Source organism: Micromys minutus, assembly GCF_963924665.1.
Source record: "Micromys minutus genome assembly, chromosome: 12".
NCBI lineage: Eukaryota > Metazoa > Chordata > Mammalia > Rodentia > Muridae > Micromys > Micromys minutus.
Genome location: NC_137981.1, coordinates 5,925,990 through 5,942,786, shown reverse-complemented (window position 1 = coordinate 5,942,786; position 16,797 = coordinate 5,925,990). Strand labels below are relative to the sequence as shown.

At 36.9% G+C, this 16,797-nt stretch overlaps 1 protein-coding gene across 1 annotated transcript; it reads left to right on the top strand.

Moving 5' to 3' along the window:
* Window positions 1-15,849: 15,849 nt before the first annotated feature.
* Window positions 15,850-16,797, top strand: LOC308427709 (olfactory receptor 2T6-like; the record flags this gene model as incomplete). Its single annotated transcript, XM_080925890.1, has 1 exon — window positions 15,850-16,797. One exon carries the CDS (start codon window positions 15,850-15,852, stop codon window positions 16,795-16,797), a length of 948 nt encoding a protein of 315 aa, XP_080782016.1.

Genomic DNA, 16,797 nt, shown 5'->3' with positions numbered 1-16,797 from the left:
AGGTTTTAAGAGGAAACATGAAAAACATTCAAAGAAATACAGGAAAACAGAACCAACAAGATGAAGGAATTGAAAATGAAAATAGAAATAATAATAAAAAAAAAAAAAAACACCAAAAGAGACAACCCTGGAGGTGGAAAGCCAAAAGAAGAAATCAGGAGTCACAGATACAAGCATCTCCAACAGATTACAAGAAATGGAAGAGAGAATCTCAGGGACAAAAGACAACATAGAAAACATAGACAAAACAGTCAGAGAAGATGTCCAGGAGATCCGGAACAAAATGAGAAGACCAAACCTAAGGATAATAGGAATAAAAGAGGCTGAAGAACATCAACTAAGAGGCACAGTAAATATCTTCAACAAAATCATAGAAGAAAACTTCCCTACCCTTAAGAATGAGATGACCATGAGCATAAAAGAAGCCTACAGAACTTCAAGTAGGTTGAACCAGAGAAGAAATTCTACCTGACACATAATAGTCAAAATGCCTAGTGTTGAAAACAAAGAAAGAATACTAAAAGCAGTAAGGGAAAAAGGTAATGTAACATATAAAGGCAGACCAATCAGAATTACACCCAACTTCTGAACAGAGACTATGAAAGCTAGAAGATCCTGCACAGACATCATACAGACCCTAAGAGAACACAAATGTCAGCCCAGGCTGCTATACCCAGCAAAACTCCTAATCACCATAGATGGAGAGACAAAGATATTCCAAGACAAAACTAAAATTACAAAATATCTGCCCACAAATCCAGCCCTGCAAAGAATAATAGGTGGAAAACCCAATAAAAGGAGGAAAACTACATCCTAGTAAAATCAAGACAATAAGTAAGCAAGAAAACCAAAAGAAGAAACACACACAAGCACAATTCTACTTCTAAAAGCAAAAATAGCAGAAAACAGCAACCACTATTCCTTGATATCTGTTAACATAAATAGACTCAGTTCCCCAATTTAAAAAAAACATAGGCTATCAGACTGGATACATAAACAAAATCCAGCATTTTGCTGCATATAGGAAACTCATCTCAGAGACAAAGACAGACACTATCTCAGAGTAAAAGGTTGGGGAAAAAACATTCAAGCAAACGGCTTCAAGAAACAAGCTGGAGTAGCCATTCTAATATTGGATAAACTAGATTTTCAACCAAAAGTTATCAATAAATATAAGGAAGGACACTTTTTAATTATCAGAGGGAATATTTATCAGGAGGAACTCTCAATCCTTACCATATATGCTCCAAATACAAGAGCACCCATATTCATAAAAGAAACCCTACTAAAGCTCAAAAAAATACATTGCACCACTCACAATAATAGTGAGAGACATCAACACCCCACTCTCATCAATGGACAGATTATGGAAACAGAAAATGAACAAGGATGCAGTGAAACTAGCGGAGCTTATGAGCCAATTGGAATTAATAGACATCTACGGAACATTTCACCCTAAAACAAAAGAATACACCTTCTTCTCAGCACCTCACAGCACCTTCTCCAAAACTGGCCATATAATCGGTCACAAAACAAGCCTAAATAGATATAAGAAGATTGAGATACTCCCATGCATCCTATCAGATCACCATGGACTAAGGCTGGTCTTTAATAATAACAAAGACAACAAAAGCCCACATACACATGGAAAGTGAACAATGCTCTATTAAACAATAGCATGGTCAAAGAAGAAATAGAGAAAAAAATTAAGGATTTTCTAGAATTTAATGAAAATGAAAACAAAACATACCCAAACCTATGAGATGCAATGTAAGAGGAAAACTCATAGCTCTGAGTGCCTCCAAAAAGAAACTGGAAAGAGCATACACTAGCAACTTGACAGCATAGTTGAAAGGTCTAGAACAAAAAGTAGCAGATACACCCAAGAAGAGTAGACAGCAAGAAACAATCAAACTCAGAGCAGAAATAAACCAAATAGAAACAAAAATAACCATTCAAAGAATCAACAAAACCAATAGCTGATTCTTTGAGAAATTAAACAAGATTGATAAACCCTTAGAGAGCAAAGAGACAGTATCCAAATTAACAAAATCAGAAAGGAAAGTGGAGACATAACGACAGAAACTGAGGAAATGCAAGAAATCATTAGATCCTTCTACAAAAGCCTATACTCAGCAAAACTGGAAAATCTGGAAGAAATAGATGAATTCCTAGACAGATATCAGATACCAAAGTTAAACCAGGACCAGGTAAACCATCTAAATTATCCCATAACACCCAAAGAAATAGAAGTTGTCATCAAAAGCCTCCCAACCAAAAAAAGTCCAGGACTAGGTGGGTTCAGTGCAGAATTCTATCAGAAATTTATTGAGCACCTAAAACCAATACTCTCCAAACTATTTCATAAAATAGAGTCAGATTAAAAACTACTCAACTCATTATTTGAAGCCAAAATAACCCTCATTTCTAAACCACACAAAGACACAAGGAAAGAGAACTTCAGACCAATCTCACTTATAAACATTGATGCAAAAATAATCAACAAAATTCTTTCAAACTGAATCCAAGAACACATCAAAACGATCATTCACTATGATCAAGTAGAACTCATCCCTGGGATGTAGTGATGGTTTAATATACAGAAATCCTTCAATGTCATTCTCTATAAATTAACTCAAAGAAAAAAATCATATGATATCTCTCTAGATGCTGAGAAAGCATTTGACAAAATTCAACACGCCTACATGTTAAAAGTCTTGGAAAGAACAGGAATATAAGGCCCATACCTAAACATAATAAAAACAATATACAGCAAATCTATAGCCAACATCAAATTTAACAGTGAGAAACTTGAAGCAATACCACTAAAATCAGGGACTAGACAAGGCTACCAATTCTCCCCCTACCTATTCAACATAGTACTGGAAGTCCTGGCCAGAGCAATTAAACAGCAAAAGAAAATCAAAGGAATACAAATCAGAAAGGAAGAAGTAAAAATATCACTGTTTTCAGATGACATGATAGTGTACATAAGTGACCCAAAAAATTCCACCGGAGAACCTCTATAGCTGATAAACACCTTCGGCAATGTGGCTGGATATAAAATTAACTCAAACAAATCAGTAGCCTTCCTCTACTCAAAGTACAAACATGTGGAGAAAGAAATTAGGGAAAAGATACCCTACACAATAGTCACAAACAATATGAAATACCTTGGTGTGACTCTAACTAAGCGGGTGAAGGACCTGTATAACAAAAACTTCAAATCTCTAAAAAAGGAAATTTAGGAAGATCTCAGAAGATGAAAAGATCTCCCATGCTCATGTATTGGAAAGATCAACATTGTAAACATGGCCATCTTACCAAAAGCAGTGTACAGATTCAATGCAATCCCCATCAAAATTCCAACCCAATTCTTCATAGAGTTGGAAAGAGCAATGTGCAAATTCATCTGGAATAACAAAAATCCTAGAATAGTGAAATCCATCCTCAAAAAAATAACATCTGAGGAAAGCATCATCCCTGACCTCAAGCTATATTACAAGGCAATTGTGCTGAAAACTGCATGGTACTGGTACAGAAATAGGTATGTGAATCAATGAAATAGAATAGAAGATCCAGAAATGAGCCCCCACGTATATAGTCACCTGATTTTTGACAAAGGAGCTGTAAACATTCAATGGAAAAAGGACAGAACATAACATGCTTGTGGTAACCAGTGGGATTTCAATGCATGCTGTCAAACCTCTAAAAGAATTAAGTACTGACAAAAATATTCATATAGTGTTATGTCAAAATGCCTTTAAAAATCTGTATATGTATCCCTCTTTTTTTAAAATAAAGTTGTAAGAGAGAAAAAGAGAATGTGAACTTGTGTCCTGACTTAAATATTGTATTAATGTCATGATATTTTTATGGCATCCTCGTGAACCTCTTTTATACACATTAGTTCACTTCATTCCTTAGATTCTATTATATTTGACAATCTACTATTCATTTTCTACAATTTCCTTTTTAATATTAAAGTATAGGGAGTTGGAAATATAGATTAGTTGGTGAGTGCTTGCTTAATATGTGGAAACTCCTCGGTTCAGGTCCACAAATTGAATAAAATTGGGAAGATAATTATGAGAGGATAAGAAGCTTTAGCTTTTTCTCGGCCTCCTACTGGTTACTTTATAGCTGAGATTTCTTCAGTTGGGGTTACTGAACTTACTTAATGTTGAACTAGTGTATTTTAATCGTGCCTATTGATCTATGATACTAAGATTTTAACATTTTTAAAAATTGTCAAATAGTTACCATGTTGGAACATCTTTCCTAGCCCATAGTCACTTATATTTATCTTCAGAATAAATTATCTCTTATCCCTTTTTAGGTGAAAGCTATGTGGTTTTGCATAGGCACTGTGTCCCCTCTGTGGTTGCCATTAGTTCTTTAATTAAAACAGACTTTCTGAATTTATTCATAATGTGCAAAAGGAGAGAAAAGTCCTGACATATAGACCCCCTGCCGAAACCAGCACTTCTCTCTAACAAATTTACTTCTCCAAAGGTTTTTATTTGTTCAATGGGACCCCACATAAAAAGAATTTCCCTTAGTTTTCAATTACTATAATATTACTTACTACCTTTAAAAAGAAAAAGTACTTTGTAGACCTGGAGAGATGGCTCAGAGAGATGGCCCAGGGGTTAATCATGCTGGTTGCCATTGAAGGTTTCCTGAGTTCAATTGACAGCACACATGCCAGCTCACAACTGTCTATCACTGTAGGGATCTGTTGCTCTCTTCTTAGCACACAAATGTACATGCACATAAAACATGTATTCATATATAATACATAGCATACATAAACATTTTTAAAAAACTGACTTTGTAAAATGGTATATTCTTTATGAATTATGAACTCTCAATCGAGGATAAGTAGGGGTTTTTGTTTCTGGTTTTGCTTTTTGTTTTTCTTGCCAATTTGATCTATGATTATGTACCTTAAAGGCTTCAATGGTAATACTTTCCATAAATTGAATTATCACTTTAGTTAAACTATTAAACAAAAACTGGCCTGCTCTGTTTTCTTAGCAGATTGTTCACTGTCTCTGTTGAACTGATGAAAAAAAATGGGTTAACAACATGAGCAGACTTGTCTCAAAAGATGAAATAGAAATGTCCAATAAACCCATGAAAACAATGTTCAACCTCACTGGCCTTTAGAGAAATTCAAAACTACACTGAGATTCTATCTCATCTCAGTCAGACTGTCCCTCACTAAGAAAACAAAACAAAAAAGTGATGGTCGCTGGTTAGGATATGCATGAAGGGACCTTACAGTCTGCTGAAGAGTGTCAACTAGTCCAGCCACTCTGAGGCAGCATGGACGTGCTTCAAGGCTAAAAGTCACCCTAATACATGTTCCAGTCTCCTCTCATGGATGTTTATGTGAAAGATTAACTGTGTCAGTGTTAACATAGTGTCACTGTGACACTATGTCCAAGAACTGACCTTGGTGTTCAGTAACAGAGCCACCAGTCATGAAAATGTGATGTATATATAGGACAGATTTTTCTCACTTATAAATAAAAACAAAATTGTGTCATTTCCAGGAAAATGAACACAACTGGAAGTAACTACATTAAGTGAATTCAGTCCGTCTCCAAAAGACAAATATCAATTTTCCTTCATTTTGGCGTCCTAGGATTCACAAATATATAAAATTGTATGAGCATCGATGACATTAATTGGATTGAAAGTGTAAGGGGAGTAGAGGAACCCAGTGTGAGTGGAAACAGGAGTGACAAAGCTAGTTTGGCCTGAGATGTGGGCAGGAGGAGTGGGATTGAGGGGTAGGCATGAGGTGGGCAGGGGGGCTGGGCTTGAAGTGCATCATACACTTGTTTGAGAAGAGCCCCATGCCACCCATTAAAAAATCAACTCTGCTTATTTGTATTTAGTTAATGAATGGTGTGATTGAAAAGCTACTTCATAGAAGAGGAAAATGGGGCCAACAGAGTCCTGACTCTAACATGACTGATTGAGTTCCTGAACTGCTTCATTCCCTTGTCAACATTCCAAATGCCACTAACTCTAGAGAAATGAGACACATAAGGGTTCTTAGGATGGAACATCTAGTAAACAGTTATCCTCAAGCTGTTAATTAAAGGTGAAGCAGCTGAAGAGAGGATGGCCAGTCACCTGCTTCACAGCCTGTTCTCTGCTTGCTATCTGTCACCGTGAGGGAAGGGTCTGCTTTCAGTTTAATTGATACCCACTGGAGTCTCAGACATTTCTCCTGGGAGACAGCTCAGCTTTATTATGATATTTACTAAGTTATTTAAACTTTCTGTTTTTGGTTACCTAATGCTGTGTGCCCCGACTTTGTGTGGTGATCAAGCTAATGGCTCAGGTAAGTGGCCATCATCAGAGATCCTAAATAACTCCTTCCTCGATGTTCATTTCAGCCAGGATCTTCATTATCTGTGTGTGTGTGTGTGTGTGAGAGAGAGAGAGAGAGAGAGAGAGAGAGAGAGAGAGAGAGAGAGAGAGAGAGAGAGAGAGAGAGAGAAACAGATAGAGGGAGAGAGAGATTCTTTTATCTCTTCAATATCTACCATCATATGTCTTCTTAAGTTTGTCATAACTGTTTATGGCTTTGACTAAAATTCCTCTTTTGCGCTATCTTACACCTATAAGTGATTCATTGTCGTCATCATCCTCCACCTCCATTTTGAACATGAGGTCACACATCTGCCTTGGATCATGTCTGGGTAGAACTATGGGTAAGATAGATTGCCCTTTTGAGATCATTCTTTGAAGTGACACAGACTTTCTCTCAGTATGACACACTGGTCACTACACGGTGGCTGGACAGATCACCTTGCAGGCTTTGTGATACAGCCAGTTGCTATGATGGGGACAGATTTTACTTATTGCTTTTGACCCATTCAGGATCCACCAAGTGGGGTAGAGACTAGGAGTTCTTTCACTGTGGTGTGGCGTTGGTTGGTCAGATGTCATCAGTTATACTGCAGATACCACAGGCTTGACTTACCCCATGGAGTTAGAAGAGAGCAAACCAGCTGCATGTTTTCACTGCCTCTGATTACTACTGTCAACTTCCTTTCTGATCTCAGGGACTCCTTTCAGACTCAGGTTAGTCCTTTCTGTGACGTGAGGTCATAGAGAAGAAGAAGGGAAATATTCACACTATTATGCCCTTGTTCTCTCATTTAACAGTACCAAATCTGGGGTGGAAAATGATTGCCTATAGAGTCATTAAATCCTAAAAGTGATCAGTGTACTGACTTGCTAAAGACTGGACACAAAGACCATTTAAAGAGGACTGAATTGTTGGACACAATGCATTTAAAGTTGTATAAACGTGGAATAAGTAACCCAAGACATCAATATGACTTGTGGATGAAATATAAGGACATATCCTGGGGACAGGGACAATAAAAGACTTCTCTTGGGCAGAAGTTAGAGCACTGTAAAGAAGTGAGAAGTGTTCTCATGACCTCAAACACCAGCATCTACTTTAACTAGGATTCAACGCATAAAATATAATTAATATCATACATACAGCTAAATAAATTACCTAGCATGCTCTGGCAAAGTGTATTTTTAACTACTCCATCTCTGTTCATTTCAGTGAAGTTTCTGAGTCTCATTTCTGACACATAGCTCATTTTTCTTCCTATTCCAGTTTAAAACCTGTTAGGGTAAATGCAGATAATTGTCATTTTCTTCATACAGCTACAGATCTGTTTCTCACTCAGACATACTATGTGCATGTCTACAAAACAACAAACCATCATAATTATTGATAAATTCAATGGAGAGTGAACAATGCTTAGTTTAGTCAACTTAAAATATTACTTAAAATATTTTTAATTTATTTTCATTATGAATTTTAATGGTTTACTGAACATTCTCACATATACCTGTGCTATGGCTTATTGTATGCAGTTTATGTTTTAGAATAAATTCCTAAAAGCGGCTAAAGCACAGATGATCTTTAAGCAACCTCAACATATTTTGCCAAATAGATTCACAAAATCATTTGTCTAAACTCACAGTAGCAATGTATGATATAGCCTACTTCCTCAACTTGAAACTCATAAAAGATACACACACAAACACATATAGACACACACCCACTTGCATAAATTCAAGCACACATATGTTCTGTCATTTTGCTATTCTTGCATAGAAATATTCTGTTGAAAGTTTGGTAATGTGAAACTTGTTGGCTTACACACAAACACACACACACACACACACACACACACACACTTCCATCAATATAGTATACTTTGCTAAAGAGATTTAAGCAGTATACAAAAATTGTTTTTAAATATGTATTTTTACTTTTACATTTTGACCCACTTTGTCTAAAGATTTAAAAGTTCTTTTCTCAAGAGGGAGGAGAATGGGATTGGGAGTTATGGAGGAAAAACCAGGAAAGGGGATAACATTTGAAATGTAAGTAAAATATAGCCAATCAAAAAAAAAAAAAAAAAAAAAGAGAGAGAAAGAAGTCCTATTCTCCATCATGAAGCTTCAATTTTTGTTTCTGTCTACATATTGTAAAGACTGTCATATAATTTTTAAGTTACACATGTGAAAAAAATCAATATATAAATTATGGGGATTTTGTATAGTTTCTTTGGCAGGTTTGATAATTATTTCTAGAGACTCTTTTCTGTCCAGTTGTTAATATCTGTCATTTTCTTAAATTCTGTGGGTTGTAGTTATGGCTTTAGATCCTCCCAGAGGGGAAGAAACATTATTATTCAGACTTCATTTTAGAATCATTTTATAATTTTCTAGAAGAATTTCTGTTGTTTAAGATGGCAATTCTATTAGCTTTTAGTGCTATCTTTTTCCCGAGTCTTAGTAAATGTACCAGCGATTTCGATTTGTATTGTTACTGCAGTGATATGTTCTGTTGACACTTTGCTGATACCATTGATATGGGCTTTCTGGCATATGACGGAGCACGTGGAGCAGTTATGTACCCCAAAATGGCTTCCTGAAATACATATAGATAAGTCAAGAGTGGAAACTGTTCAAACAGATGAGAGGAGGAAACTGTTGTGAGCAGAGAGCTCCTCAGTCAGGTTGTTTCCCCAAAGCCAACCTTCAGTGATTAAAATCACTGAAGAGTCCAAAGCCCTGTGACCAGACCTCTTACCAACCTATAATATGCACTCAAGACTTAATCTTTAGCCAACAATTAATGCAGAATGTTGTAAGGAAGATAAGAGGCCAGTGGATATGTACAGACAGGTTTCTAATGTTTGGCTAGTGATGAACTGCTGAGGTTATTCATATGTGAGATGGTTTCATAGTTATGGATGGTTATAAATAGCATGAGATCGCTTCAGTTTCTTTGGGAAAGCACTGAATGCTATGAACTCCCCTTTCAACACTGTTTTCTTTGTGCCCCGTGAATTTGGGTGTGTTGTGCCTTCATTTTCATTGAATTCTGGAAAGTCGTTAGTTTCTTTTTTTCTTCCCAGACCCAGTGGTCACTCAGAAGAGCTGTTCATTTTTCATGGGTTTGTAAGTTTTCTGGTGTTGCTGTGAATTTCTGCTGTTGTTAAGTCCAGCTTTAATCTAGGGTGGTCTGACAAGATACAAGGAGTTATTTCAGTTTTGTTGTATGTGTTCAGGCTGTTTTGTGACCAACTATATGATTAACTTTGGAGAAGGTTCTATGAGGTGCTGATAAAAAGGTATATTCTTTGGTGTTGGAGCGAAATGTTTGTCTGTTAGGTCCATTTGACTCCTAACCTCTGTTAGTTTCATTATTTCTGTTAGTTTCCTGTCCACTACTGTTATAATGCTCCTGCCTTTTCCTCTTTCACCATTTGATCTTCTCCCTGTCTTGCATAGATCTCCCTGTTTTCTGTTTCTTCACCCCACTGTACTCAACATATGAAAAAGGAAGCACTCAGTGCTTGCCTCCTGAATCCGAACTGTTTCATTTAACATGCTTTGCATTTTATTTCCATCTTTGTTTCCTGCAAATTGTGTGATTTTATTCTTTATTGTGGCTGATAAAACTCCATTATGGGAGCTAGGGAATGTCTTTCTGTGGTAGCCTACTTTCTTGGGTCTTGGGTTGCTGGCTCACCAGAATTGATTAAAAATGGAGGTCTCTTTGTATGCACCACATTTTCTACCCATCCAACCAGTGATTAGCACTGAAGTTGATTCTGTGACTTCACTCCTGTAACTGGTAGGATTAAAATACTGGTAAGAATTATCTTTGCCATGCATATCTGGCTTTGATAGTGTCTGGCTCACTCTATAGTTCGACTCTCAGTTCTGTGAGGATTTTCCAGAATGATTCCTAAGGTGGCTACACTAATTTAAGACAAGGGCATTTTCTTCCTGTGGTTTACCAGTTCCTAAGTTTTTAGCTTTTGATTTTTCTTGACAATAGTCATAGGGTAAGATAGATCTCAGTATAGTCCTCTGTTTCCCTGATGGGTAAAGGTGTTAAAAAATTTTTAAATGTATCAGCTGATAATTTTTACCTCCTTTGGGAACTATTAATTTGTTCATTTGATCATTTATCAACTGTGTGATTTAGGGTCTGGTGTCTGCTTTTCTGAGTTCTGTGTTTGTTCTGTGTATTGATAGTAAGTGGAGAATGTGCAGAGCCTTCTGTTTGGAAGCTGTCTTCACTGTTTCTTCGGCTCTACAGTGTTTGTAACTTGCTGAGGCATGTTGATTTGACTTGTAACTTTCTGGACAACTGGACAACTGGAGAGCCCAAGTCCATAACTATATATTAAAGTTTCCTCCAGGTCGCTCCAAACCTTCAGGTTTTTCATCCAAGTCTTTAACTCATTTTAGTTGATTTCTTCGGTTTTCACAAGATGAGAGACAAAAGCTTGAAACTTCAGTTTTAGGGATATTTGTAATTGTTTTCTCAGGTAGTAAATTTGAAGAATTATAGTTTCTTTATTTAAAAAAATTCTCATGTCTTCCAAGCTGGATAGCATTTTTTGACTTTATTTATATATGCATGTGTGTACCTATATTTAAAATGCATGTCATGTATACACTTAGCTTCATTGGAATTTCTATTTCTATATATATAAATCTAACATATTTCCTTCAATATATATGTTGGTCTTGTATTATCTATAGTTCAATTGTTTGTTTTTTAAATCATTTTTCTGACCATTATTAGCATGGAGAAATTTGGGTAAATTTTATCCTCATTTCAAAGAAATGTTTTTATTTCATTTCATTTATTTATGCATTTATTTTATTTTTCGTGAGGAGGTTTCTTTCACTGGAATGGGTAGTGTGGGTGTTAACATGACAAGTGACTGACTTAAGAAAGAGGTTGCAGTGTAAGCGAGTGTCGTGATAAGGTTAAGGCAGTAGAAGCTAGCTTACAGGATGCACACAGGTTAGCTATGAACATACTCCTCCCCTCCATCTGTTTCTAGTCCTGCCATAGTGGTGACATTCCATCTCTTGACAGGTGATGTAAGTGGTGTGTCTTCTCTCTCCCACAGGTATGGTTGGTCCAATAGCCGCCCACAGTTAGTATCAGGCAGGGATGCAAATCCAGACTCTTCAGTGACTTGAGGTGAGGTCTGCACTGATGAACATGGTCCTTTTAAGTGGCCTGCACAGACCAGCATCAGCTTCAGAATACATCTGCATTTACCTTAGAGTCCAAGAACGTCTGCTGCATATTTTTAACATAAGGCTATTTGTAGAATTTTCTATATGAATACTGTATGTACATCATCTTTGCCTTTTTCACCCTCAATTCTTACTATGCCTCCCGACTCCTCTCAAACTCATTAGGACACATTCAGCATTTTTATTTGCATTTCAATACAGAGCAATAGGTTGGTGTGTATATGTGCAATGCAGTGAAAAATATCTTAAAATTTACCATTGTCATTTCTACAAAATGCCCCCATCAATTTGTATATACTTTTGTGTGTGTGATGAGAATATCAAATTCTTCTTTTCCAGGTACTTTGACATACACAATAAACTATTGCTCACCTTGGTTGCTCTGACATATACTTGAATCACAAAACGGGTTCTTCATGCACCACTGTACTTTCTATACAAAGGTAACCTGCCTCCATGCCCTTGGACCCTTTCCTTATCCTTGTTATCCACTAGATGTATCTACTCTGAACTTCTAGGGTGTCAATAATTTTAGGTTCTGCATATGAGGAAAAGCATGTATGAGTTACTTAATGTCACTTCATTACAGTTATGTCCTACCTGTATTCTGTTGTGTATGTGTGTATATGTGTCTATGTATGTATCCTTACTCCTTCTTTCCTATTTGGACAGTTAGGTAGGTTTCATAGAGCGACTGCAAGACTGTGCTGCAGTGAATATGGGAAGGTAACTAGTCGTCAGCACTTACCTTGTCTTTTTGACAATAGTTATTATAACTGGTGATGATATTGCATCATGGTTTTGATTTAAATTTCCCTGATGACTAATGATACTGAGCATTTTGTGAATGCTTTTTGTGATGTTGTGGATAAAATCCAAGGCCATGTGCATGAGGTGTTTGGGTGGAAAATATTTCAAAAACTTGTGTTTAAATACTTAGTCTCCAGGTGTTTGTAGGGGTAGGATTTGTGGAGTTTTGCAAGGTGGGCACATCTGGGAGTCAGGCCATGAGACATACAGTCCAGCCTTCATTTCTATACATCAGTGTTTCCTGATGTGCCCAGGTGTGAGCAAGAACTTTCCATCCCAGCTGAAATCTATCACCTACAGCCAGGTCTTCACTGACATGATGAGCTGCACCCTCAGAGATGCAAAGAAGTTAGCCTTTCTTTTATGTTACCTCTTGTCCATTCATCCACTGCAATGAGAAAGAATCTGATCATCAATGCACACGCTCTGCAACGAAGGTCCTATCCTAGGCCTCTGAAAGTCATGTCTGATTTGTCTTTAGAAATAATTTTGGCCCCAACCCTACACAAAAAAACTACACATGGAAAGGTGGTACACACTTTTACGTGCTTCACTCAGAAGTCAGAGGCAGGCTGAGCTCTGTGAGTTGGAGGTCAGCCTTATCTTCATAGTGAGCTCCAGGGCAACTAGCACTACATAGTGAGATGCTGTCTTGAACCGACCAAAAAAAAAAAAAAAAAAGGAAAAAAACAAACAAACAGAAAAATGACCTATAGGCAACTGAGAAAAGTGTGGAGTTGGGGAGGTGGTCTTCTCCAGGAAAATGCACACCATTTTATATCCAGGGGCAAAAGTCATCCCTGAAAACATACGTACAAATAACATTATATGGACTAAGCATGTTATATTTAGAAATATATATGTTTCAAATATATAAACACATATATTTATGTATAAATAAATAATTATACAGACAGACAGACAGAAGGGTATATGGGAGATTGTGGAGGAAGAAAATGGAAGAAGAAAATATTGTCTTATATTATAATCTCAAAAAGAATTAAAGGAATAGTTTAAACACTTATCCTCAATTTTGATTAGTTTATTGGTGTTTTAAAGAATATTGGGGTTGGCAAGATGGCTCAGTATAAGATCACTAGCTGCTGTTCCTGAGGTTTTGAGTTCAATATCCAACAACAACATAGTGGCTCACAACCATCTGTAGTGTGATCTGTTGCCCTCTTCTGTCATGCAGGTGTATATGAAGATAGAGAACTCATATACATTAAATAAATAAATAAAGCTTGAAATTTTTAAATCTATTTTCATGTTAGTACAAAAATTTTAAGTTTTATTGTGATATTTTTCAAAGATTTTTTCTTTCTTACAAATGGTTTTTTCACTATTGATTGCTTCCTTTGTCCTTCAGATGATTGTTTCTTTGTAATAATAATAATAATAATAATAATAATAATAATAATTACTGGGAGAAGAATAGAGCCAAAAGTCTTGTACACATCAGACAAACTGTATCATTGAAGAACAACCCTATCAGGGAGGTTTTTAATTTGATGTATTCCAATACATTTTTGCTCTTCCTACCTGTGTTCTGTCATAACAAATTTGTGTCCAGCCTACAGAATGCTTTGGTTTTTTTCCTTTCCTTCTATTTTCAAACACTGAATCCTTTATTCATATAGATGCTCATCCTCCCGGGGTCTTCCAGGCTCTCCCCCAGTGGAAGACCCTTCATACTTTTGTTGTATCACCATCCTAGAACTTATGACTGCCTCAATAAATCAAGAAACTTTTGAGAGCAAAGGTGTCTTAGATGTTCAAGGAGACTGATGGTGACACAGGTCAGAAGACACAGCCAGGACAGTGGCAGTCTAACCCAGACATATGTTTCCCTCTTGCAAACCTTTAGGGTTCAGGGAGATGCTAAAGTGATAACGATGATGTTGATAATAATTATGGTGATGGTGAAGATAAATAGCACAAATATTGTAAAGGGGAAATTTCTTAAAAGATCGTGATAAATATGTTAAATGTTCTGTAAATATGTTAAAATGTTATGTGATGTTATTTCATCTTTAAAATGCAGTTCATTCCACTGGTAATACTTAAAAAATTAATTTGAGCTCCGTGTTCTGGCTCACTTACCTTGAGAAACTGACTGCCTGTCCCCCACCATCTATTTCACAGTTGTCATTTGTGTCATATGGTGTTAAGATGGACCCAGGGCCTCATGCAAACTAAGCCAGTGCTCTACCACTAAGCTCAGCCCTCTGCTCCTCTCTCAAAGTCAGCTTTCTTCCTGAGTTGGCTTTTGTTCCTAACGTAGTCTGAGCTGTTAAGTTTTCAGCACAGTATTGTCTTCTAGTCTGTAGTAAAGGCCATATTCAAATCTATTGATGGTAGTTTTATGTTCATCTTCTTTTACTGTCTGTGATAATGTTTCTCCCATAGCACCTTATTAGCACTATCCAAACATATTTCCCTCCTCTGTTACTGCTTTCAGGGTTTCTCTTTCAGGGAGATATTAAAACACAAGAAAACACTCCCTGACGTCTACTACAGTGAACAAAATTATTGCAAATGTATCAGTGCGTAAACAACATATAGCAGTATATTAATGAGAAACTGGATAACAGCCATGGTCAATAATGAGTGATATTTTTATTCCACTCACTACAGCTTATTATAGTATTCAACAGAGTCCACAGCTTCATGGTTATTTCTAGTGGAATTGGTAAAGTCTTTTATATTTCTTTTTAAAGTATTATATTTATTTATTTATCATATATAGAGGTATCATGGCATGCATGTGGACATCAGAAGTCAGCTTTCAGGAGTCAGTTCTCTCCTTCCATCTTGAGATCTGCTGCTCAAATTTGAGTTACCAAGTTTGGTGGTAACCTTCTTTATCTGCTGAGCCAAATTTATTTTTGGCACATTTTTAAACTGTGAAGAAAACTCACAATCTGATCAAATATTGTTCTAAATTACTTGGTTGTATAAAATTAATTTAAAATACTGTTGTTTGCTGTTGTATATACATTTTTATCAATCATACTGTACTCAAGAAGAAGAAGAAGAAGAAGAAGAAGAAGAAGAAGAAGAAGAAGAAGAAGAAGAAGAAGAAGAAGAAGAAGAAGAAGAAGAAGAAGAAGAAGAAGCTGTCTCTATAGGTCCCAAATACTAGGCAATAATAATCAAAGTTTTTTGCTTTAAGAACTGTTTATCAAATAAGTACTCAATTTCATGCCAGGAACCCTGACTTTCAGGTTATTCTTCTACAAGAAGATACGACCAAAAGAAAAGCTACAATTGACTTACCAGAAAGCACTTGAAATCAAAGGAGTCTAATTTAAAGAACTCATTCATACATTTGTAGTGATTACTTACCTTGAAATTTTTCAGTAACTCTTCCTTCTCTCTTTATACTTTCAGCTCAGATATAAGCATATGGATGGAAACAAAACCTTTGCCAGTGACTTCACCTTTGTGGGGCTCTTCACTCACAAAGCCTCAGGATTTCTGTTCAGTGTTATTTGTGTCACGTTCTTCCTGGCCATAGTAGCTAATGGAATCATGATCTTTCTCATTCATATAGACCCTCACCTTCACACCCCCATGTATTTCCTCCTCAGCCACCTCTCCTTCATTGACATGATGTATATTTCCACTATAGTGCCTAAGATATTGATTGATTACATTTTAGGCAATGGGAGCATCTCTTTTGCTGCCTGTACAGCCCAGTACTTTCTCTACATGGGCTTTGTAGGGGCCGAGTTCTTTCTGCTGGGACTTATGGCCTATGACCGCTATGTGGCCATCTGCAATCCACTCCGTTATCCCGTCCTCATGAGTCGGAGGGTCTGCTGGATCATTTTATCCAGCTCTTGGTTCGGCGGGGCTTTGGACAGTTTTCTCCTCACCCCCATCACCATGAGTCTCCCATTCTGTGAGTCCCACAAGATCAACCACTTTTTCTGCGAGGCTCCCACAATGCTGAGGTTGGCATGTGGTGACAAAGCCATATATGAAATGGTGATGTACATCTGCTGTGTGGTGATGCTGTTGGTCCCTTTCTCTGTGGTTATCACATCCTATGCCCAGATACTGGTTACAGTACATCAGATAAAGTCTGAAGAAGGGAGGAAGAAGGCCTTTGCCACCTGCTCATCACATGTGAGTGTGGTGACATTGTTTTATGGGGCTGCTTTGTACACCTATATGCTTCCCCAAGCCTATCACACTCCACTCAAAGATAAAATCTTCTCAGCTTTTTATACCATCCTCACCCCCTTGCTCAACCCTGTTATTTATAGTCTGAGGAACAGAGATGTGTCAGGGGCTTTGAGGAGGGTGATAGGAAGTCGTAGAGGCACCTGTGGTGTGGAAAGGAAATAA